At 38.8% G+C, this 17,931-nt stretch overlaps 1 protein-coding gene and 1 long non-coding RNA gene across 3 annotated transcripts in view; one reads left to right on the forward strand and one right to left on the reverse strand.

Annotated features, from left to right (window-relative positions):
- Positions 1-1,004: 1,004 nt before the first annotated feature.
- Positions 1,005-6,755, forward strand: LOC123378539. Of its 2 annotated transcripts, none has more exons than XR_006582659.1 (3): positions 1,005-1,438; positions 2,964-3,020; positions 6,610-6,755. It is a non-coding gene; the product is annotated as an uncharacterized LOC123378539 (long non-coding RNA). The 2 variants fall into 2 exon arrangements; XR_006582658.1 differs by lacking the exon at positions 2,964-3,020 and adding an exon at positions 4,951-5,061.
- LOC123378538 (sodium channel protein type 1 subunit alpha) overlaps positions 5,949-17,931 on the reverse strand; it is a 120,091-nt gene continuing 108,108 nt past the window's right edge. Inside the window, exons 22-26 of the mRNA XM_045032476.1 lie at positions 17,651-17,704; positions 17,210-17,347; positions 11,495-11,599; positions 9,947-10,217; positions 5,949-9,461 (exon numbers count right to left, since the gene is read on the reverse strand). Coding sequence (XP_044888411.1) covers positions 8,281-9,461; positions 9,947-10,217; positions 11,495-11,599; positions 17,210-17,347; positions 17,651-17,704 — 1,749 coding nt within the window. The 3' untranslated portion in view covers positions 5,949-8,280. The remainder of the gene's footprint in view (positions 9,462-9,946; positions 10,218-11,494; positions 11,600-17,209; positions 17,348-17,650; positions 17,705-17,931) is intronic.

Consider the following 17,931-nt stretch of genomic DNA (forward strand, 5'->3'; position numbering starts at 1 on the left):
TTCGTGGGTGAATACCCACTTCTTCGGACTTGCATCCGCAGAAGTGGGTATTCACCCACGAAAGCTCATGCTACAAAACGTCTGTTAGTCTATAAGGTGCCACAGAATTCTTTGCTGCTTTTACAGAACCAGACTAACACGGCTACCCATCTGATACTTGAAAAAGGACTGTTTCAGCAAAACAAAAATGTGCACTACCACTTTTCTGCAGCTGGTAACTTCTGATTTTTCCATTCCACTATCAGATAAATCCATGGACTTCTGAGTCAATTTAGAGAACGTGAAATTTTTAGAGACCAACAAACTCAAACAATTTCTAACATTCCTGTTTAAGTGGCATGTCTCCAGTGGAATTTATTACACCTGTACTTCATATTCTGCACTAGCTTTGACTCAGGTAGTCAGTTTGGCTCAACTGGGATCAGCTCTGGTGCCCTCACAGTTATGCAATTAGGAAGCAGACATTTTTAGTGAAAGGTCCTTCTCTCTTAAACTTTCTCTATCTCATGGGTCTGACAAATCCTGAACTTAATGACCTTCAGTTCACACTGCAATGACTGTCTATTTGCACAGGTTTTTATCTGAGGAGGTGCTCAGACCAAGGCTTTGGGGATTTGTTAGGTTTTTTGAGGTCTTGTTATTGGCACTGCCAGTTTATTTACTAGTTAATTTAAGTGGTTTTGCATAAATATACCTAGAGGTTATGACAGGTACATCTTCCAAAGCTGGCAGAAGTGAACTGCCCCTCTGGCTGATTTGGTTTGATTTTGGTTCATAGGAGGGGCATGTCACATATCCAGAATTGTTGCCAGTCTCCTTTGTAAACTGAAATATGCTCAGGTGTCCTGCCCTAAATATTGTGAGACTACTACTATGAGAGTCCCAGGATGAAGTTAGGATTGAACAAGTGCTGGATTGGAGACTGCTCCATTGCATTGTGATGTTGGTGGGTGAGCTCATAAAGTTCCTCAGTGCTGTATTACAAAGCACCGAGTGTAATAATGTTCAGTGTCTAAAACCCAGAGATCATGACTTCCTAACTGACTTGGTATGACTAGCAAGCAGGTCACAAGGGGTTAATCACTGGGTCATACCCTGATGGAATAAAAAGCAGCAAAATCCCATGGTCACTAGAAGTCAGCCTCCCACCCAATCCAGAGAAAGCTTCTCAACACTCCCTGCTCAGCTTTCCACTCAGTGAGTTGGGAGGCTCCTTCACCCAGCAAGTATGCTAGCCCCACAACCAGCACCTAGCATCTCCAAAAGCTACACAAAGAAGCCATGCACTCCAGGAAAAATCCCACCTGCATTCACAAGCCCAAACACACAAAATCAGACAATAGTTTGTTTGTTTTTTTTGCTGTAGTTCACTAAGCTTACAACCCTTTGGTTTCTTCCTGCATCTCACCCAGTCCAAGAGGAGAGGATTGTAAGATGGGTGAGTAAATGGCAAGAGACAACAGGTGTTTTTTGGATGGCAAATGGAAAAATGTTTGAGAACCACTTATGTAAATGATAATTTTTTTGTTGGGTCAGAACTTCATGGCCACAAATAGGAATTATTATTCCAGGGATTTGCATATTCAAGTTGCATGGCTAACTACAATCTGGATCATCTCTACTACTGGGGTGAGAAATCTATTTTGATGGTCTGACCTCAGAGGTTGTTAATATTGGAATATAGTGTAAAAATGTTTAATAGTGACATTTATTAACCATTGAAACAATCTACTGTTTCTCCACTGAATTTTTAAATCAAGATTGGATGCAAACATATATTTCTTGAATGGTTCAGCCTTAGCTCTGAAGTTTATTATAGTTGGCATTATGGAGGGATGATTGCTGGATGTCATATCCAACTCCTCTTCTTCAGCAGTTAAGGTTTGACCCTGGTACAGAGTATTGAAAATATTTGCAAGAAAATGAGCTGGAGATAGTGCTTGTCCTATTTGTTTTTTTAATGCTTGTAATTTTACTCTGTCATTGCATATTTCTCTTTTTAAAATCTCACTCAGTTCCTTCCAAATTTCAACTGCGTCAGCAATAACATAGCTATTTTACTGCATTTTGTTCAAGGCTACAGAAATAGACTTCAGGGTACTCAGCATGTGTTCAACATTTCTCTTAAGCCCAATGTTGAGAACTTTAGCTGTGACAGTGGCATCTATTTTTTCACAATTTTGTTAAACTGTCATCAGATTGGGCCAGTTCTTGATATAGTGCTCAAAACAGTCCACTACTGAGTTCGATCGCACGTCTTGTGGGAGAGTTAGCTTCAGAACAGCTGCTGCAAAGTTGTTGATATAAAAGTATTTTGCAATTTCAACAACATTAACCTTTATTTCTGGAACACTGAAGTCTTTGTCTATGAAGTGCATCAAATGAGCACTGCAACCATAAGTTATTAGTTTGGGACTCTCTTCTAAATTTCTTTTCATCTTGGATATATTTGCAGCATTGTCTGTGACCAAGCTGCGTACTAGACATTTGAATTTTTTCCCACATTTTCTTATAGCTTTTTCTGCTACTTCTTGTATGTATTCTGCTGTGTGTGCATTTCCCGATGTATCAATTGTTTCTGTAAGGAAGACATTCCCTTCTTCTGTTCTCTCACAAGCACATACAACATGATCATTGTGGATATTGCTCCATCCATCAAGATTCAGGTTAACAATTTCACCCTCTAGACTGAGCACTGAGTCCCACTTCTCTTTCAGACACTTTATCCAGCAAATTGCCTGCAACATCTGCTCTGTTGGGTGGACTGTATCCAGGTCTTAATGACTGAACCATGTTAATGAAGAGTGGGTTCTCAGTCATACGGAAAGGAGAGTTTGTTGCACAAACAAACCGAGCAATTTTTTCATCAATGACCTCTTTCTGTAATCTGCTGGTTCTTATAACAAACTTATCTATGGTTGTTTCTGGATAATGGAGGGTTTTTTTTCTTCTTTTTGCTACAGGTGATAAACTGTGGCTATGTGACAAACATGATGTGACTGAAACACTATCATTGGCAGGTAACTCTGAAACTATAAAAAATTATGGTTATCTTGAAGGTGGATAGGCTTCAGAATCCTGTATGTTGAGGATGGATTCTCCTAAACAAAATAAGTCAATGCAGTGATTTAATTATTATTACCAAACTGCTCATTTAGTATTGCTCATTGCATTCACTGATACTCAGTACTACTTTTAAAGGTGAAATTGTAAAAGGAAGATCTGCCTATTTTAGCTCTTTATTTTTTATTCCAACTGCATCTAAAATGATAGTATCATAGAGTAACAACTATATTCTTTGCTCAAACATGAGAATTCAAGAATAGTCCAGAAGGAAGACAGGCAGTCATTAAGAAGTATGAAATAAAAAAAGTTTACCAACCTGAAGATCCCACATGTTCAGACATGTTCCTTTCATCATCTTCAAAACAGCTTCCTCCTGAGAAGGAACATTTTTCATGATGTTGTTTCATTTGGGCAACCAGAGCTTGCATTTCTCTGTTGCACTGTTTGCATTTTGCACGCATGCCTGTCTTACCCATAGGTAGAGGAACTTCATTAAAATATTCCCAAACGGGGTCTCTTTTATTGCCTGCTGCCATTATAGGTTTTCCCTTCTAGGGAGAGAATGGTATGATAGATCTCACATCAATGAAGGCTACACTCAGAAAGACCTCAAGACTTCTGGAATATGCTGCTCAAACAGTTTCACTTTTGTTTCTATGGCCTGTCCCTCCCTTCTCACATTTATCTCCAGACTTCTTCTCCTTGTCTAGATCTATTCTGCCCCCAACAATCATTGAACTTTTTGAAACTTTGCACTTTTAGAGAGAGGTAAGGGATTGACTTTGTGTACACAAGTTTGCAGAGGGACAGTAGGGTGAGTTCTCTTATTTCTCACCTCTATACGTTATTTATTTATTTATTTAAAAACATTTTTGCTGTTAACAAGCATGTTATCTCCGGAGACACAAATCCACAGTTTGAGAACTGCAAAACTGAGCATCTCTGATGGTATCTTCTAGACTGAGCACTGAGTCCCATTTGGTAGATAGAAAGATTAACCTAAATAATCTGTACAGAAGCCCGTGGAACCCCATAAAATTGGTCCCTAATCCATGACCTGTTGGAACTCAGTTACAAAACTTTTCTCAAAACATTACATGAATATATTGTATCACACTATAGAATTAGAATTTATAATCCCTATTCCATGATGAGAGAGCTTTGAGCTATAATGTATCTTAATTAAAACTTAGCTAGGTTTTTTCCTCAAAAAGCATTTTATCAAAAAATCCGATTTAAATCAAATCTAATTAAAAAAAAATCATTGATTTTTATCTACCCTGGATAGCAGGAATTATTAGGTGACATTCTATAGCCTGTGTAATACAGGAAGTCAAACTAGATGATCATAATAGTCCCATCTGAACTTAAAATCTATGAATTATAAAGATATTTTTGAATTCTTATGCTGTGGCACTGTGGCATCTCCAAAATCACAAGCAACAGATTTGTTCTGGATGGTGAACGACCTGGCTAATTGAGACAGTCTCCATTTTGTTGATGATTATGTTTTGAGGAAATTTCTGATTCACAAATTAATAGATTCTAAGGCCATAAGGGACCATTGTGATCATCTAGTCTGACCTCCTGTATACCACAGGCCATAGAACTTCCTGAAAAACATCCAATCCAACATCAAAAACTGTCAGTGATGGAGAATCCACCATGACCCTTAGTACATTGTTCAATGGTTAATTATCCTCATTGTCAAAAATGTGCACCTTATTATTCAGTCTCACTTTGCCCAACTTCAACTTCCAGCCATTTGGTTGTGTTATACCTTAAAATATGATAAAATTAATCAGATTAGAAATGAGCTGTGTTCTGTCTCTGGAGGCAGGGCACTATGTGGAATGAATAAATGCTAGGTCATCTCTGCTTTAGTTCCAGGTGGTGTCACTTACAAAGGTTCTGGCTGTTTTAGAAGAAAAACCTCTTGTCACAATCTGTGCATTGGATCCTTGTCATTCCCACTGGATGAAGGCTAGAAAGAAAGTACGAGGTTCTTTACTGGTGGATAGTGTCAATACCTACTTTAGGGATGGATAGCTCTCAATTGCTTTTACTGTAGTTTAAAGGGAGAATGTCCTTGGCTTCTGCTCCTAAATGCTCTCTTGATGTTGATAGTCTATGCAACTATCAACCAGTAGCTAATTTTCCACTTTTTGGTCAGGATTATGGAACATGTTACTCAGAGTTGCATGGAACTCAGATTACCTGGATGCTTCCAGCTTTCTTGACCCTTATCAATAGGAATTCTGACATTATCAGATCTATCAGCTGTCTTCAATACTGTGTCTCATGAAAGGTGGCTGACACATCCATAGTCCATGGAAATGGCAGATTGGGCTACACTTTAGGGGCATCACTCCTGAGCTATCCCAGAGGTTATTGTTGGACAATCACACTTCTGCCCCAAGGGCTGTCATGTGGAGTGCCATAAGAATCTTCTTTGCCACCATATTATTAAACGCAATTGCTCCCTTCTTGTTCAGGCTGGCAGTGAAGTACACTCAGATAGGTCTATACCTGGTACATGGTAGTGGTACAGTGGGCTTGCTGATGCATTTGTGAGATCAAGCCAGCGCTGAGTCTATTCTCCATCAACATGCACAGGATAGGGATGTGGCGGCACTAGGGAGGCTGCTCTCCCACCCATGCAGATACCCACAGAGGTGGGAGAATGTTTTGGCAACATGTAAGTAACTCCATTGATTTCTGGAGCTACACAGCTTGAGTAAAGGTGCCAGGAACAGGCCCTTTGAAAGGAAAAAAAAATAGCTGCAAAGTTATAAAAGGAGTATTATACAAAAATAACGTCATTATAATCTTAATCAAGTTCCGATTCACATTAGATCTGTTTCCTCCCATCAAATATTATATCCCTTTTGTATTTATGTTACTCTATTTTATTTACAAGATCCTGTGAACATTATCAGTGGCAGTACTACTTAATGGGCTCAGCCCAGTGACAGCAATAGATTTCTGACTGATAGTAAGCACTATACCTGGTTGTAATACTATGCAGGATCAGATCCTTAAGCACTATAGCATAATAAATTTGATCTTATATTAATTTTAGTTAATAAAACAGACAAAGAAATACAATAAAAAATGTAATCTTTATTATTTTGGCGCATTAATAATGTTGTTTAGCATCAGTTAGGGTAATAGCATCTTCCTGCATGCAGTTCACTAATACAGTATAAGTCAATAGTTTTAATAAAAGAAGTCTATATGTAATTTTCCTGTGTAAGAAACATAAAATGTCCTGATGTGTTTGATTATACAATTTTGCTACTTTGTTTTTGTGAAAAAATATTGTGGACCCAGATTATATTAATAGTAGTTCTAATGCAGCATGAATCAAAAAGAATATATGTAAATAAACCCTGGAAAAGATAAAGGATTCTGTGAACGAAAAAGGATATTTTAAAATTCTGATGCAGGCACTGCTAGAAATTCAAACAAAATTTTGCATCCTTTTCCAAAGCCAAAAATATAGCCTTTTGTAATCAAGCAATTTGTGCACTTCTTTTGCAGAAATCATCAAATTATTTCAAATGGAAATGTTTTCAAATATAGTAAAAAAGCAGAAACCTACAACTACCCATTCTTGTCTTCATTTCTTATTTTCTGAAGTTCTTCCATGAAAAAGTGCTGTGGTCAGAAAGTAATAAAAATGGCTGTGACATCAACCTGAAGATAAAATTCATTTCTTATTTTATGTACATAATGCTGAAAAATAAAATAAAATGGTTTTTTTTACAATATTTATATTTGCTTATAAAATTCTAACCACACTATTTTCAACAGGTTTAGCAGTTTGCAACACATCTGTACAGTTTTGCTATACACCATATGTTTTCACTTAAGATTAAAAAATTTAAAACAAAAAAGCTCTTAAATTAGGTGCAAACTATTGCTTAATGATGTGAAGAAATGAGGTCTTGTTGAACAATTTGTTTCTCTTTACCTCTGACGTATGGCTTCCCATAATTAAGAATTCTGGACTGTTGAAAGAACAGCAGCATAGGCAGTATAAACATGCATTGATAGCATCCAAACTATATAATGGTAGAGAATACATACTTTTACCTGTTGAAAGCTTGCACACTACACTTATTGTGGTACATATTTGATGCAATAAATGTGCTCATGTCATTATTTGGTTGCTCAAACATGCACCACAGGGTAAAATTACTATTTACATAACAGAGGGTATTTCATTAACATATACAATGTCAACCTTACTGAGAGCTGAAGATGGCCAAACAATACTGCAGGATAAAGCAGAACAATTTTATAAAGGTTCGTTTTGGTCAATTCTGTTTTCTAGGGCAGATTCTTTTAATATTTTTATACAGAAAACCATTTGACAAAGACATAAAACCTTGGACTCCAGACCTTACAATGAAGTTTGCACTTGCTGAGATTTAATGGTCTGTGTAAAAATAATCCATCTGTTCTATTCTTGTGGATTATAGAGAACTTTACAGGCATATAAAGACTCGTCTGATGTGACACAACATGAATACATTAATTAAGCACCTCAGAATTTATTACTCCCTCCCAGAAACACAGAGTAGTTAAAAATTTGTTGTTCTCTGTGACTTAATGCTTTTTCATGCATGATCTATAAGTGCAGCATGCCTTCATGCAAATAATTTCTGTGTGTATATTAGAGAGTCATATTATAGAACACCTGGTCCTCATACCTGTAAAGTAATACTTAACCCCTTCCCCAACATAAACCCCATTTACAAAAATAGTTACATATAATAAACATATGATTAAAAAAAAGATGAATTCACCAACACAGATTTTGTAAAAATATGACAAATGTGGCAGTTGAAATGCAAACAGTGGATACAGTTACTGTATTGTTTTATGCTAAACACACAAAAATTTATTGGTTTTCACCCCTTTAACTGGTACCTACAGTCTGAGTAGCCATTTTTTCCTCTCCTCTTCAGCAGTGTCAGCTGGTAGTGAAAATAGTAACCTCCAGTCAAGGTTGTTTCCCCATATTATAGTCACATTTTACTGACAAGGGGTCACTGTCTTGTTATAGGCACTGACCTTATGTATACAGTATATTTTTTAAAACTGTCTGTTTGGCATAGACCTCCTACAGGAGTCCTGTGGACACAAACACATCACCTTCACAGGCTGTAAACAACTTTTCACAAAACAGAATTGTGTCCTTGCATTTTATTTTTCCTTCTTTCTGGCATCTTTGTCTTCCTTTTCATGTTTTTCTTTTTTTACTAGCTTTGTTACACAATCATAGGAAGGTGGACAAACTGCTGTTGAGGTGGTCATGTCTGTTTTCTCTGTAAATGAATTTTCATTTAACTTGTCAATAAGAATTTCATCTTTGATACATTGACCAATCCCTCCTTGGATTTTATTTTTGTTGTATGCAAACGAAGCCTGTTTTACTGTTCGTTTTAAAAGGTAACGTCTGAAAGCATGTTGAATAATGACAGCAGATGCCTCCTCTTGTTTTCGTTTTAATGTGGTTGTAATTGGTTCATAGGAGGCTTTTGAAGGATTGGATGCCATAAACCGGTCTTCCATTTGTATTCGAAGTGCATCCATCTCTCCACTTTCCCCCAAAACACGCTTTGTAAAAGCAAACAAGATATCAAGGCAGTGAATTCTGTCACCACTCACCATGGGCAGATCCATTGCAATAAGCTGAACTTTGTTTGGTTTTGGTAAATGAAGAGGAGGATCAAGTGCAGCTGCAAAATCAGACAGTTTTGCAAATTCCATGAACTGGGTGGCATCTGGATCATATTTTTCCCAAACCTCATAGAACATCTCAAAGTCGTCCTCGCTCAAGGGCTCGGCACTTTCTTCTGTAGCAACACTGAAGTTCTCCAAAATAACAGCAATATACATGTTTACTACAACTAGAAATGAGATGATAATATAACTGACAAAAAAGAAAATCCCAACTGAAGGGTTACCACAGTCTCCTTTAACAGAGCTTCCTGGGTGAGGTTTATTAGGATCACAGTCCGGTTCTCCGCTGTTAAGAATTGGTGCTAACAAGCCATCCCAACCAGCAGATGTGGTAATCTGAAATAGGCAGATCATGCTGTTGCCAAAAGTTTCAAAGTTGAACATGTCATCAATTCCAGCTTCCCTCTTAACATAGGCAAAGTTGGACATTCCAAAAATAGCATAGATAAACATGACTAGGAAAAGCAGGAGACCAATGTTAAACAAAGCAGGAAGAGACATCATCAAAGCAAAAAGCAGAGTACGGATCCCTTTAGCTCCCTTAATGAGACGCAGGATTCGACCTATTCTGGCGAGTCGGATAACTCTGAACAAGGTGGGAGACACAAAATATTTTTCGATCACCTTTGCTAGAAACATACCTGTAAAAACAAAACAGCTAGTAAGTAAGGGGAAAATATTTTACAGCAATTTATTCTTTCTGTACTACAGTATCAGAATGATGGAGGATTGCAAAGACTTCAAAATCATACAGTCATGTTTTATATGATTACTAACGTTTCATATGTCAAGTAAATGTACTGTATAGGTTCTACTTTAATTTTTAATATATGTTATGTAAAAGATATCTGATTGTTCAAGAGTGGATAATGTGTAATTTCCGACACTGAGAATGGTAATAGAAGATGTTCTTATCAATTCTCTCATACAAATTATTCTTAATATAGTCAGATACTATGGTGATGACTGAATATAAGAATTTTGATGATTACTCTAGATAAAGTTACAGGAAATGAAAAGCTAAACAACTTAATTGTAAGCACTGCAATAGCAAAAGCCAAACATGAAGCACCTTAAGTAAATTTTCATCTTCCACACATTTTAGCCTCTTTTAAATAATTCTTACCTACTATGGAGAGAATGACAACCACAAAATCAAAAATGTTCCAGCCTATGGTGAAGTAGTAATAACGGAGTGAAATCAGTTTCAGAACACATTCTCCAGTGAAAAGGACAATAAACACCAGGTTAATCCGCTGTAAAATAGTTTGCATCTCGTCACTCTGATCATCTGTTTCTACCATCATGGTGACCATGTTAAGGCAGATAAGAATCATGATGCCGATATCAAATACTTGTTTTGTCACAAAATCAAATACCATGCCTTGGAATTTGTTCTGGAGGGGGGAAAAAGAACCATTCAATTCACACCTTACAATTATTTTTCTATTCTATATTATACTGGAAGAAGGTAAGAACATCTCTTAATAACACAGTGTATAGAACTTCAGTAAAAGGGCAGCCTTGTCAAATTAATAATACAAATATTAGAGCTTAAGTCAGCTCCCTTGCATGTACATGTTGTGATAGTCTTGCCCAGCATCACACAACAAGTTTGAAGAAAAGCTGAAAGAGTTCAGCTCTATTGGGTCCCAATTTACTACCTTTAACACACTTTCACTTTCTGATACCCTCTCATTCACTGTTCGTTCTGTGCACTGAATGAGGCAGGGGTCGTGTAGAAAGAATAGATTGTGATCATGTAATTAAAGACTTCCTAATGCATATGCACAAAGGGAGGAGAATTAAGGTTGCATGATTCTGGCAGTTTTGATTCTTGCATGTCTTAATTTTTGAGTAGTTGACTTTGCAACCTTAGCATTCTTTCTAATATTAGAGTTCTTCCAAAAAATTACTGGACAAATTATTTAATGTTGGTAAAAGTTCTTGTCTCCCACCCACCCCCAAACTCTGAAAATTGCATGGGCCGTTTTTGCTGACACTTTCCAGAAAAATTCAGCCCGAGGTAAGGAGCAAGCATGAGAAATTTTAACCCAAACAATAAAAGTTTGGCAAAGTTATAAGCAATTGAAATTAGGGAATTAAAATGGGAAGTGTTAGGTAACTTTAACTATAGGTGTTTCCACAAGCTCCACCTATAACATGTTAAAATATAATAGGATTTTCAAAGGATCCTAAAAGACTTAGACAACCAACTCGAATTGAATTTTGATAGGATTTGGGCATCTAAATCCCTCATGCTTCTTTGAAAATCCCAGCCTTAATATATACATGTTCTTTACTGTTGAGTAAACTGACAGATTTTTCTTCTTAGAACTGTTACAATGAAAGCAGACAGTATGGCAATGATTTAGTATCATTATTCACAGGAAAGGGGCATACAATAGAGTTCAGATTCCTGGATCTTTTCTTTACATATTAAAAAAAAGAAAAAATATGGTAGCAGAGGGAAAAGGTACTTTCTTTCTTTAATGTTTTTAAATTTTCCACTTTTGGTTACCTTAAAGATAACTTGTACATGAGTTTTTTATAGATCAAATATCTAGTCTTTATACAAATGTGAACTCTAAATAAACTGCTTACAAGCTAATATTTCTTTTTTTCTTTTAAATTGACCTTTTAGTCTGGACAGATTAAAGTAAATCATTCTTACCCCTGGCCTAGGTATAGGTTTTTGTGGTTTCTTGGATCCCAGCTTTTTCATTGCATTGTAGTATTTCTTCTGTTCTTCTGTCATAAAGATGTCTTGACCTCCAAAGTAAGGAAATGAGATCAAAACTGGTTATAACCATATTTACATGAATAATCTTTCAAAAAATTATTCACATTCAAAAGAGAAAAGGGATTACAAGGAAAATAAGTGTCCCTTATAACCTTATATTTTATTGTGGAGACGTTATAAATACATCCTCACTAGGAGATCAAAGGAGACATGTTACTATCAGCAACTTTTTCATTGGCTCTCTGCAGAGTTAAATACAGACATGCACTAAAGGCATCAAGTAACAGTCTAATTAACAATTAAGCTCATGAGGGTTTAGTTTCAGGTCCCAGTGTATCAAGACAAGGCACTAACATCCTGTCAATATTAGGTAGGCTATCAAATTCAAGCACTTCCACACAAATGAATGAGTAAAACGCCCAACCTCTTTCAGGGTCCAGGCACATTGAACAAGAAGTTTAGCCACCTTTTGGGCACAAAAGGGTGAAGCAATGGCTGTGGGCATTTGTAATGTTGCTATCGGGGCCAGTCCTCACTCTTCTGTAACCCATTCTGATGTGGGCCTGATTTTCTCAAACAATGGGGATTTTTCTTTACAAGCAGTCATTTAATGTATATTATCTACTGCTTGCAATAGTCTCATGCAGTTCTGGATATCTTTTTTGTTTAATAAGGAAGGGACAAAGGACAAGAAACAATTACTTACCACTATTTTGTCAGTTTTATTCTTCCCTGCACCCTACTTCCCTCACCCTTCTTAAAACTAGACCTCCTTGTTTCCTCATAGGTTGTACAATAATGATTACAGATCTGAATGTTCCTACTGTAGGATGAAGGAAGAGAAGGACTCTGACACAAGCAATTATAGGTAAAGAGAGGAGACTCGCCAGAAACTGTAGTTCTTTGAGGAATACCTGTGCATATTCACAGTCATGGGATTCAAAGTACCTGCACCATGATGATCCAGAACCTTCTGAAAAACTTTGCCACTGCATCCCCAATGTTCATGGCCCAAAGTTATGTAAGAGAGGTGTGACCCTCAATCACATCTGCTCACAGTCCAAGATGGATAGGAAACTGAGGAAGAAGAGGAGTTTGAATATTCAGAGACATCTCTCAAAGAACTACAGCTACTGGTAAGTAATCTCTCTTTCTTCTTCAGGGAACATGTGCATAATTCCATTCACTGGTGGCTGGTAAGCTCAGTGTAGCTGAGATGACTGATGGGCTGAGGAATTCTCAAGTAAAAAAGAGATGGTAAAGCAGCTCTGTGAAACCTGGCATCAAACTGTGAAACTAAATCTAGTACTGTAGTAATGTTGAGTGAATATATGTATTGAGTTCCAGCTGGCCACCTTTCAGATCTCCACTTCTGCGTGTTTCAGAGCAAGGGACTTGAATATACGTCTGCCACACCCTCCAATGAGTATCATAGGCACCATGCTATAGGCTATTTTGGCGTGGGCCTCTCTCAATCTCTCCTGTTGGAGCTGTTCCATTTGTATAATTAATTAAATAACACTGGGCAAGAGAGAGTGAGAAATAGACTGTATAGGCTGGTGATTGGGGCACTCATCTGGGATGTAGGAGATGCAGAGACATGAACCTGGGGTGAGTTTCTCTCTAACCAGAAATTTAATCCTGGAACTGAGAAACCTTGATGAAAACACATTTAGCAAAAAAATCCTGACCAGCTCGAGTTCTACTGCATCTAGGACCTACTTGTCCACTGTTATGTCCTTCCAGACTGGAAGTGGGGAATGTGGTAGAGTTGGTTCTTTGCTCCTGACATACATATCAAAATTGGGAAGAAAGAGGAGTAACAAGAAGGGTGTATCCCATACACAGACCCTTTGCCTCACAGATCTGTTTTTTGGGTGCCTGTTAGTGTTTGCACACACTGCCACAGTCCCCCTCTAGCAGCAGAGAATGGTGTTGCACAGGACTTCACATCTAACACCCCCTGTTGACCACTTCCTTGGCTCTATGCTGGCCTGTCTCTGTATGGGTCTTCCATGGCCCAGCTTTTCAGCCAGATCACCTCCTAAGTTCAGGCGCTTATGCGTAACAAAAGTCCAACTGTAAATCCAAATAAATATCCAAGCCAATTTTTTCTGCCCCTATTGGGCTACGCTGAAGTTCTGTGCTCTTTGCCCTTACTCCTGGGTCCTGCTGAGTTCCTCTATGCTGTTTCCTCTCAGCAGGTTTCCCACTGCCTCCCCTCCATAAGGACTCTGTGCTCTTCCCTCAGAGATCTCCATGCTTCTTACAGGCCCTATCACAGGAACCTGTCCTACTCCCTGTGGTTTTCTCCATCCTGCCTTCAGCAGGTCTCCTCTTCCCTGGGTCTCCTGCCCCATGACTGAGTGTGTGTCTCTCTCACACACACACACTTTTCCCTGATGGGTAGGCCTTTTGTCTGATGTCCATTGAAGGGGAAGAAATGGTCTTCGGGCATACAAACCCCAAAATGGGAGGCGGAATTAGCAGTAGGAAGGAATCAACGTAACTGAATGAACCAAGTCTGCCTCTTCTGAGATTTCTTGGAAGAGGAGAAGACAGCTGGGAAAGGAGCCCAAGGAAACAACATTGATAAGGCAAAGACTATATCAGCAGGAGATGCTGATGGTGTCTTTGGCACCAGAGAGGAGAGGTTGAAGTTGGATCCAGAGGAGTCAATGCCCAATTGGTGCTCTTCCAAGATAAGTACTACTACTGCTTTTTTCTATGGTGCTTTCCCCTTAATGCTGGGGGATCTTTTTCAGCATACTTGCTCTTCTTCCTATGTTTCCAGGGAGCTAGAGAGAAATTTTTTTGGCATCCAACATGAAATCAAAAAGTCAGTTCTGTTCAGTGAAGGCATTTCTTATGGCACTCCTGAAATGTCAACAACACCCAGGATGTAGACAACATCAAGGTATCAGTACCAGAATTTTCCAGTGTCTTTCAGATATCGGTACTGGAGTGAAAACTATTTTCTGACTTAGGTAACGAAATACTGGCACTGGGACCCCAAGGTCTCTGAGGGCCTTGAAAAAGATGAGTCCTTCAATTGTGATTGTTCAGACCTGGAAGAGACTGACTGGAGCTGAAAATTGTGGTTTTAATGCTGTCAGCACTGAAGTAGTCCTCTTTTAACTCCTATGTCCTGTCTGGCTTCTATTCAGACGTTGTAGTGGAGTCCTTATTAGGCAGAGTCAAGATTGACTTCAGGAGGCTAGTGGTGGAGAGGTTGGGAGTTGAAGACAGCCATTGTGGGCCATTCATGGTGTGCCAGCCAGAATCCACTGTTCTCTCTGACAGCCTTACTCAAAGAGCTTGAGGAATAAAAACCTATCAGACTTTACATCTCTTGGGAGGTGAGTTTTCTCCAGACAAAAGAGGTAGCATGTGCATGCATCGTATTTCAGGAATATCCCTGAACTGCAGGCACACCTCTTGAAACTCTTCTTCAGATCTGCCCTTGTCAGCACTGACCCAAGAAAAGTGAGGGAATGCACTGAGGTAAAATGAAATATTAGATTTTTAACTGAAAAGGGAATGATTTGGTAATATATATATTTAGCTAGCTAAAACTAAGATATACTAAGGGCTTATCTACACAAACAGTTATTGCGCAGTAAGCTGAAGTGTGACTCTACAGCACACTAGCATGCCATGCAATTAGGGTCCATGCTACTATGCATTAAAAGTTCCCTACTGTATTCCAGTGCACACTAGGGAACTGTCAGTATGTGGTAGGAGGGTCCACATAGATGTTTAGTGCACAGCATGCTAGTGTGCTGTAAATTCACATCCCAGCTTCCCGCACAATAACTGATCACATAGACAAAACTATAAGAAGGGGTTCTTAAAAAGAACATCCAACAGTCAGGCAGACCTGGCACAACAGTGAGATTCCTCACATCCATAACAGACCATGGTCAGAAAGGAATTGAGGCAGGTGCAGCTCACACCTTCCTAATAACGATCTAAGACACCAAAGGCAAGATTCACAGAGGAACTTAGGTGGGATGATGCTGAGTGTTGCCATGCATAACTTTTAGGTGCCTAGAAAATCACTGGAGCCTGAGTTCAGCACCTAGGTTCTCTGCACAACGAATGGGGAGAGAGAGGCACCTCAGAATGGGATTCACAAAAAGGCAGCATTGTTGGGCGGTTCTTCACCTAAAATAGCCCGTGGGAGATGCCAGGCTGAGGGGGCTTGTGCTAAGCCCTGCCTCTCTCTTGAAGATAGGTGCCTAAATTTGGGCTACAGGGAGGTACCTCCCTCTGCTTGGGATTCTCAGCTGCAAATCCTCTCTGTGTTAGGCACCTATGCCATCTGAGCAAGAAGCTGGGAGAGAAGAATGTCCCTCATAACTTTTAGCACAGTGGTTAGGATACTCAGCTGGGATGTGGGAGACCCGCAGTTCAAGTCCCCCTCCACTTGATGGGGAGAAGGGATTTGAACTTGGATTCTCATGTGTGGGGCTCCCACAGTCTGCCCCTTTCAACATGTTATACTTTGGATAAATAATTAAAGAATCATTGGGCCAGAGAGAGAGAGAGCAAGAGAATGATGCTGTAGCCTGGTAGTTAGAGCACTCACCAGGGAGGCAGAAGAGCTAGGATCCACTACATCTGCTCCAAACAACTTTTAAAGATTATTTATCCACAGTGGGATAGCTTGAAAAGGAGAGAATGAAGGAGCCCCATATCAGAGTATCCTAAATCCCAGTGGTCTATGGCAGATCACAGTTCAAATCTCTTCTGCTGATCCCATATGTGGTGGGGAGGGGGAAGACTTGAACTGTGGGTCTGCCATATCCCAGGTGACTAACAACCACTGGGCTAAAAGTTATAAGAGTGGTCCTCCCTCTCTCCCCCTCCCCCATCATTTTGTGTAAGCCCACCTATACGGGCCTGATCCGGTAGGTGAGCTCTGGACACATTTACTGGATTGATTCCTGCAGGCAAGTTAGGTGCAGGAATGCCTATCTTCTCCTGGTTCATATATTGTTCTGTGGCTTAGACATCCAGACACCTGGCATGGGGCTGCAGTGCACAACAACATAGGAGCCTAGAGAACTTTTACTGCAAAAATCCAAGCAAGTTTAGGTGCCTACAAGTTTTGCAGCAGCTGAGCGGGTTTTGTGAATCCCAGTGGGGCCTGGTGCTGGGATTTATGCACTAAAGTAGCAGTTAGGTGCCTATGTCATTCTGTGAATCTATCCTCAAGTGTCCAGTGCTGTCATGGCTTTCTAGAAGGTTCAGGATCACTGAGGCATTAGTGGAAGTATGCAGCGATACCAGAAAGAAGTAATGTACTGTGGCCTAGAATCAATGGTGCAACCACATAAAAAGTTTGTAGGAAGTGGCCAGGAGTGAGAGTGCATGAGTCCTTCACTTACATTGAAAGGAATATCCACAAGACACTAAATAACTTGGGGACGGTGGGAAGGGAAAGGATGTGTTCCACTCATCACCTGGACTACTGTGAAGCTATAGCATACTGTATCTTGTACTGTATCTTTTATGTAATAATGCTTTTCAATTGTTCCATCAGAATAAATGCTTGGAACAATCATTCCACATTTTTATGACTACAAAAAAGCAATGTCTTATATTGTCTTTAGGACAGAGAGGAGACACTTTAATACTTATCTTCTTTTTTTGCTGGTTGAAGTTATCAATGATAACACCAATAAACAAATTCAGGGTGAAAAAAGATCCAAAAATGATAAAGATGACAAAATAAAGATACATGTATAGGTTGTCTTCATATTTAGGTTGATCCAGTACCTACAAAGTTTTGCAAAAAAAAAAAAAAAATCAGCACTAATATTCCATGTCAACAATTCATTGAAAACTCAGCAACTCACAACTCAAAGATCCAAAATACTTCTGTCCTGGGACAGTACCTTAGCACTCTTATTATAATATATTTTGCCCTGCACCTATTGAAATCAATGGGAGTTTTGCTATCAGTTTACAATAATTCATATTTAGCAGAATTTTACCATGCTCACTCACTCATTTTTGTTAAACTTAGAACTCAGAGTCTATACAAGGAAAAGAAGACTTTAGAACATATAATGTACTTACAGCTCTTGAATCAACAGCTGCATACATAATATCCATCCATCCTTTAAATGTAGCCTGTAAATGAGACACATGTTTGATATCTGTGTAAAAATATGGATTCATGAAAAGAGCTAGAGTCCAACATTTATATAACTGTTTTCAACAACTGAATACACGACCAGGAATCTTTATATCACATTTAAATCATTAGTCTAATATAAGATTTATAGTTCAAGTTAATCTCTTGGCTTTCTTTAGAACTGCTTATCAAATACACTACTGTGTATCCCACCATTATATCT

The sequence above is a fragment of the Mauremys mutica genome, chromosome 10 (assembly GCF_020497125.1).
Source record: "Mauremys mutica isolate MM-2020 ecotype Southern chromosome 10, ASM2049712v1, whole genome shotgun sequence".
Lineage (NCBI taxonomy): Eukaryota > Metazoa > Chordata > Testudines > Geoemydidae > Mauremys > Mauremys mutica.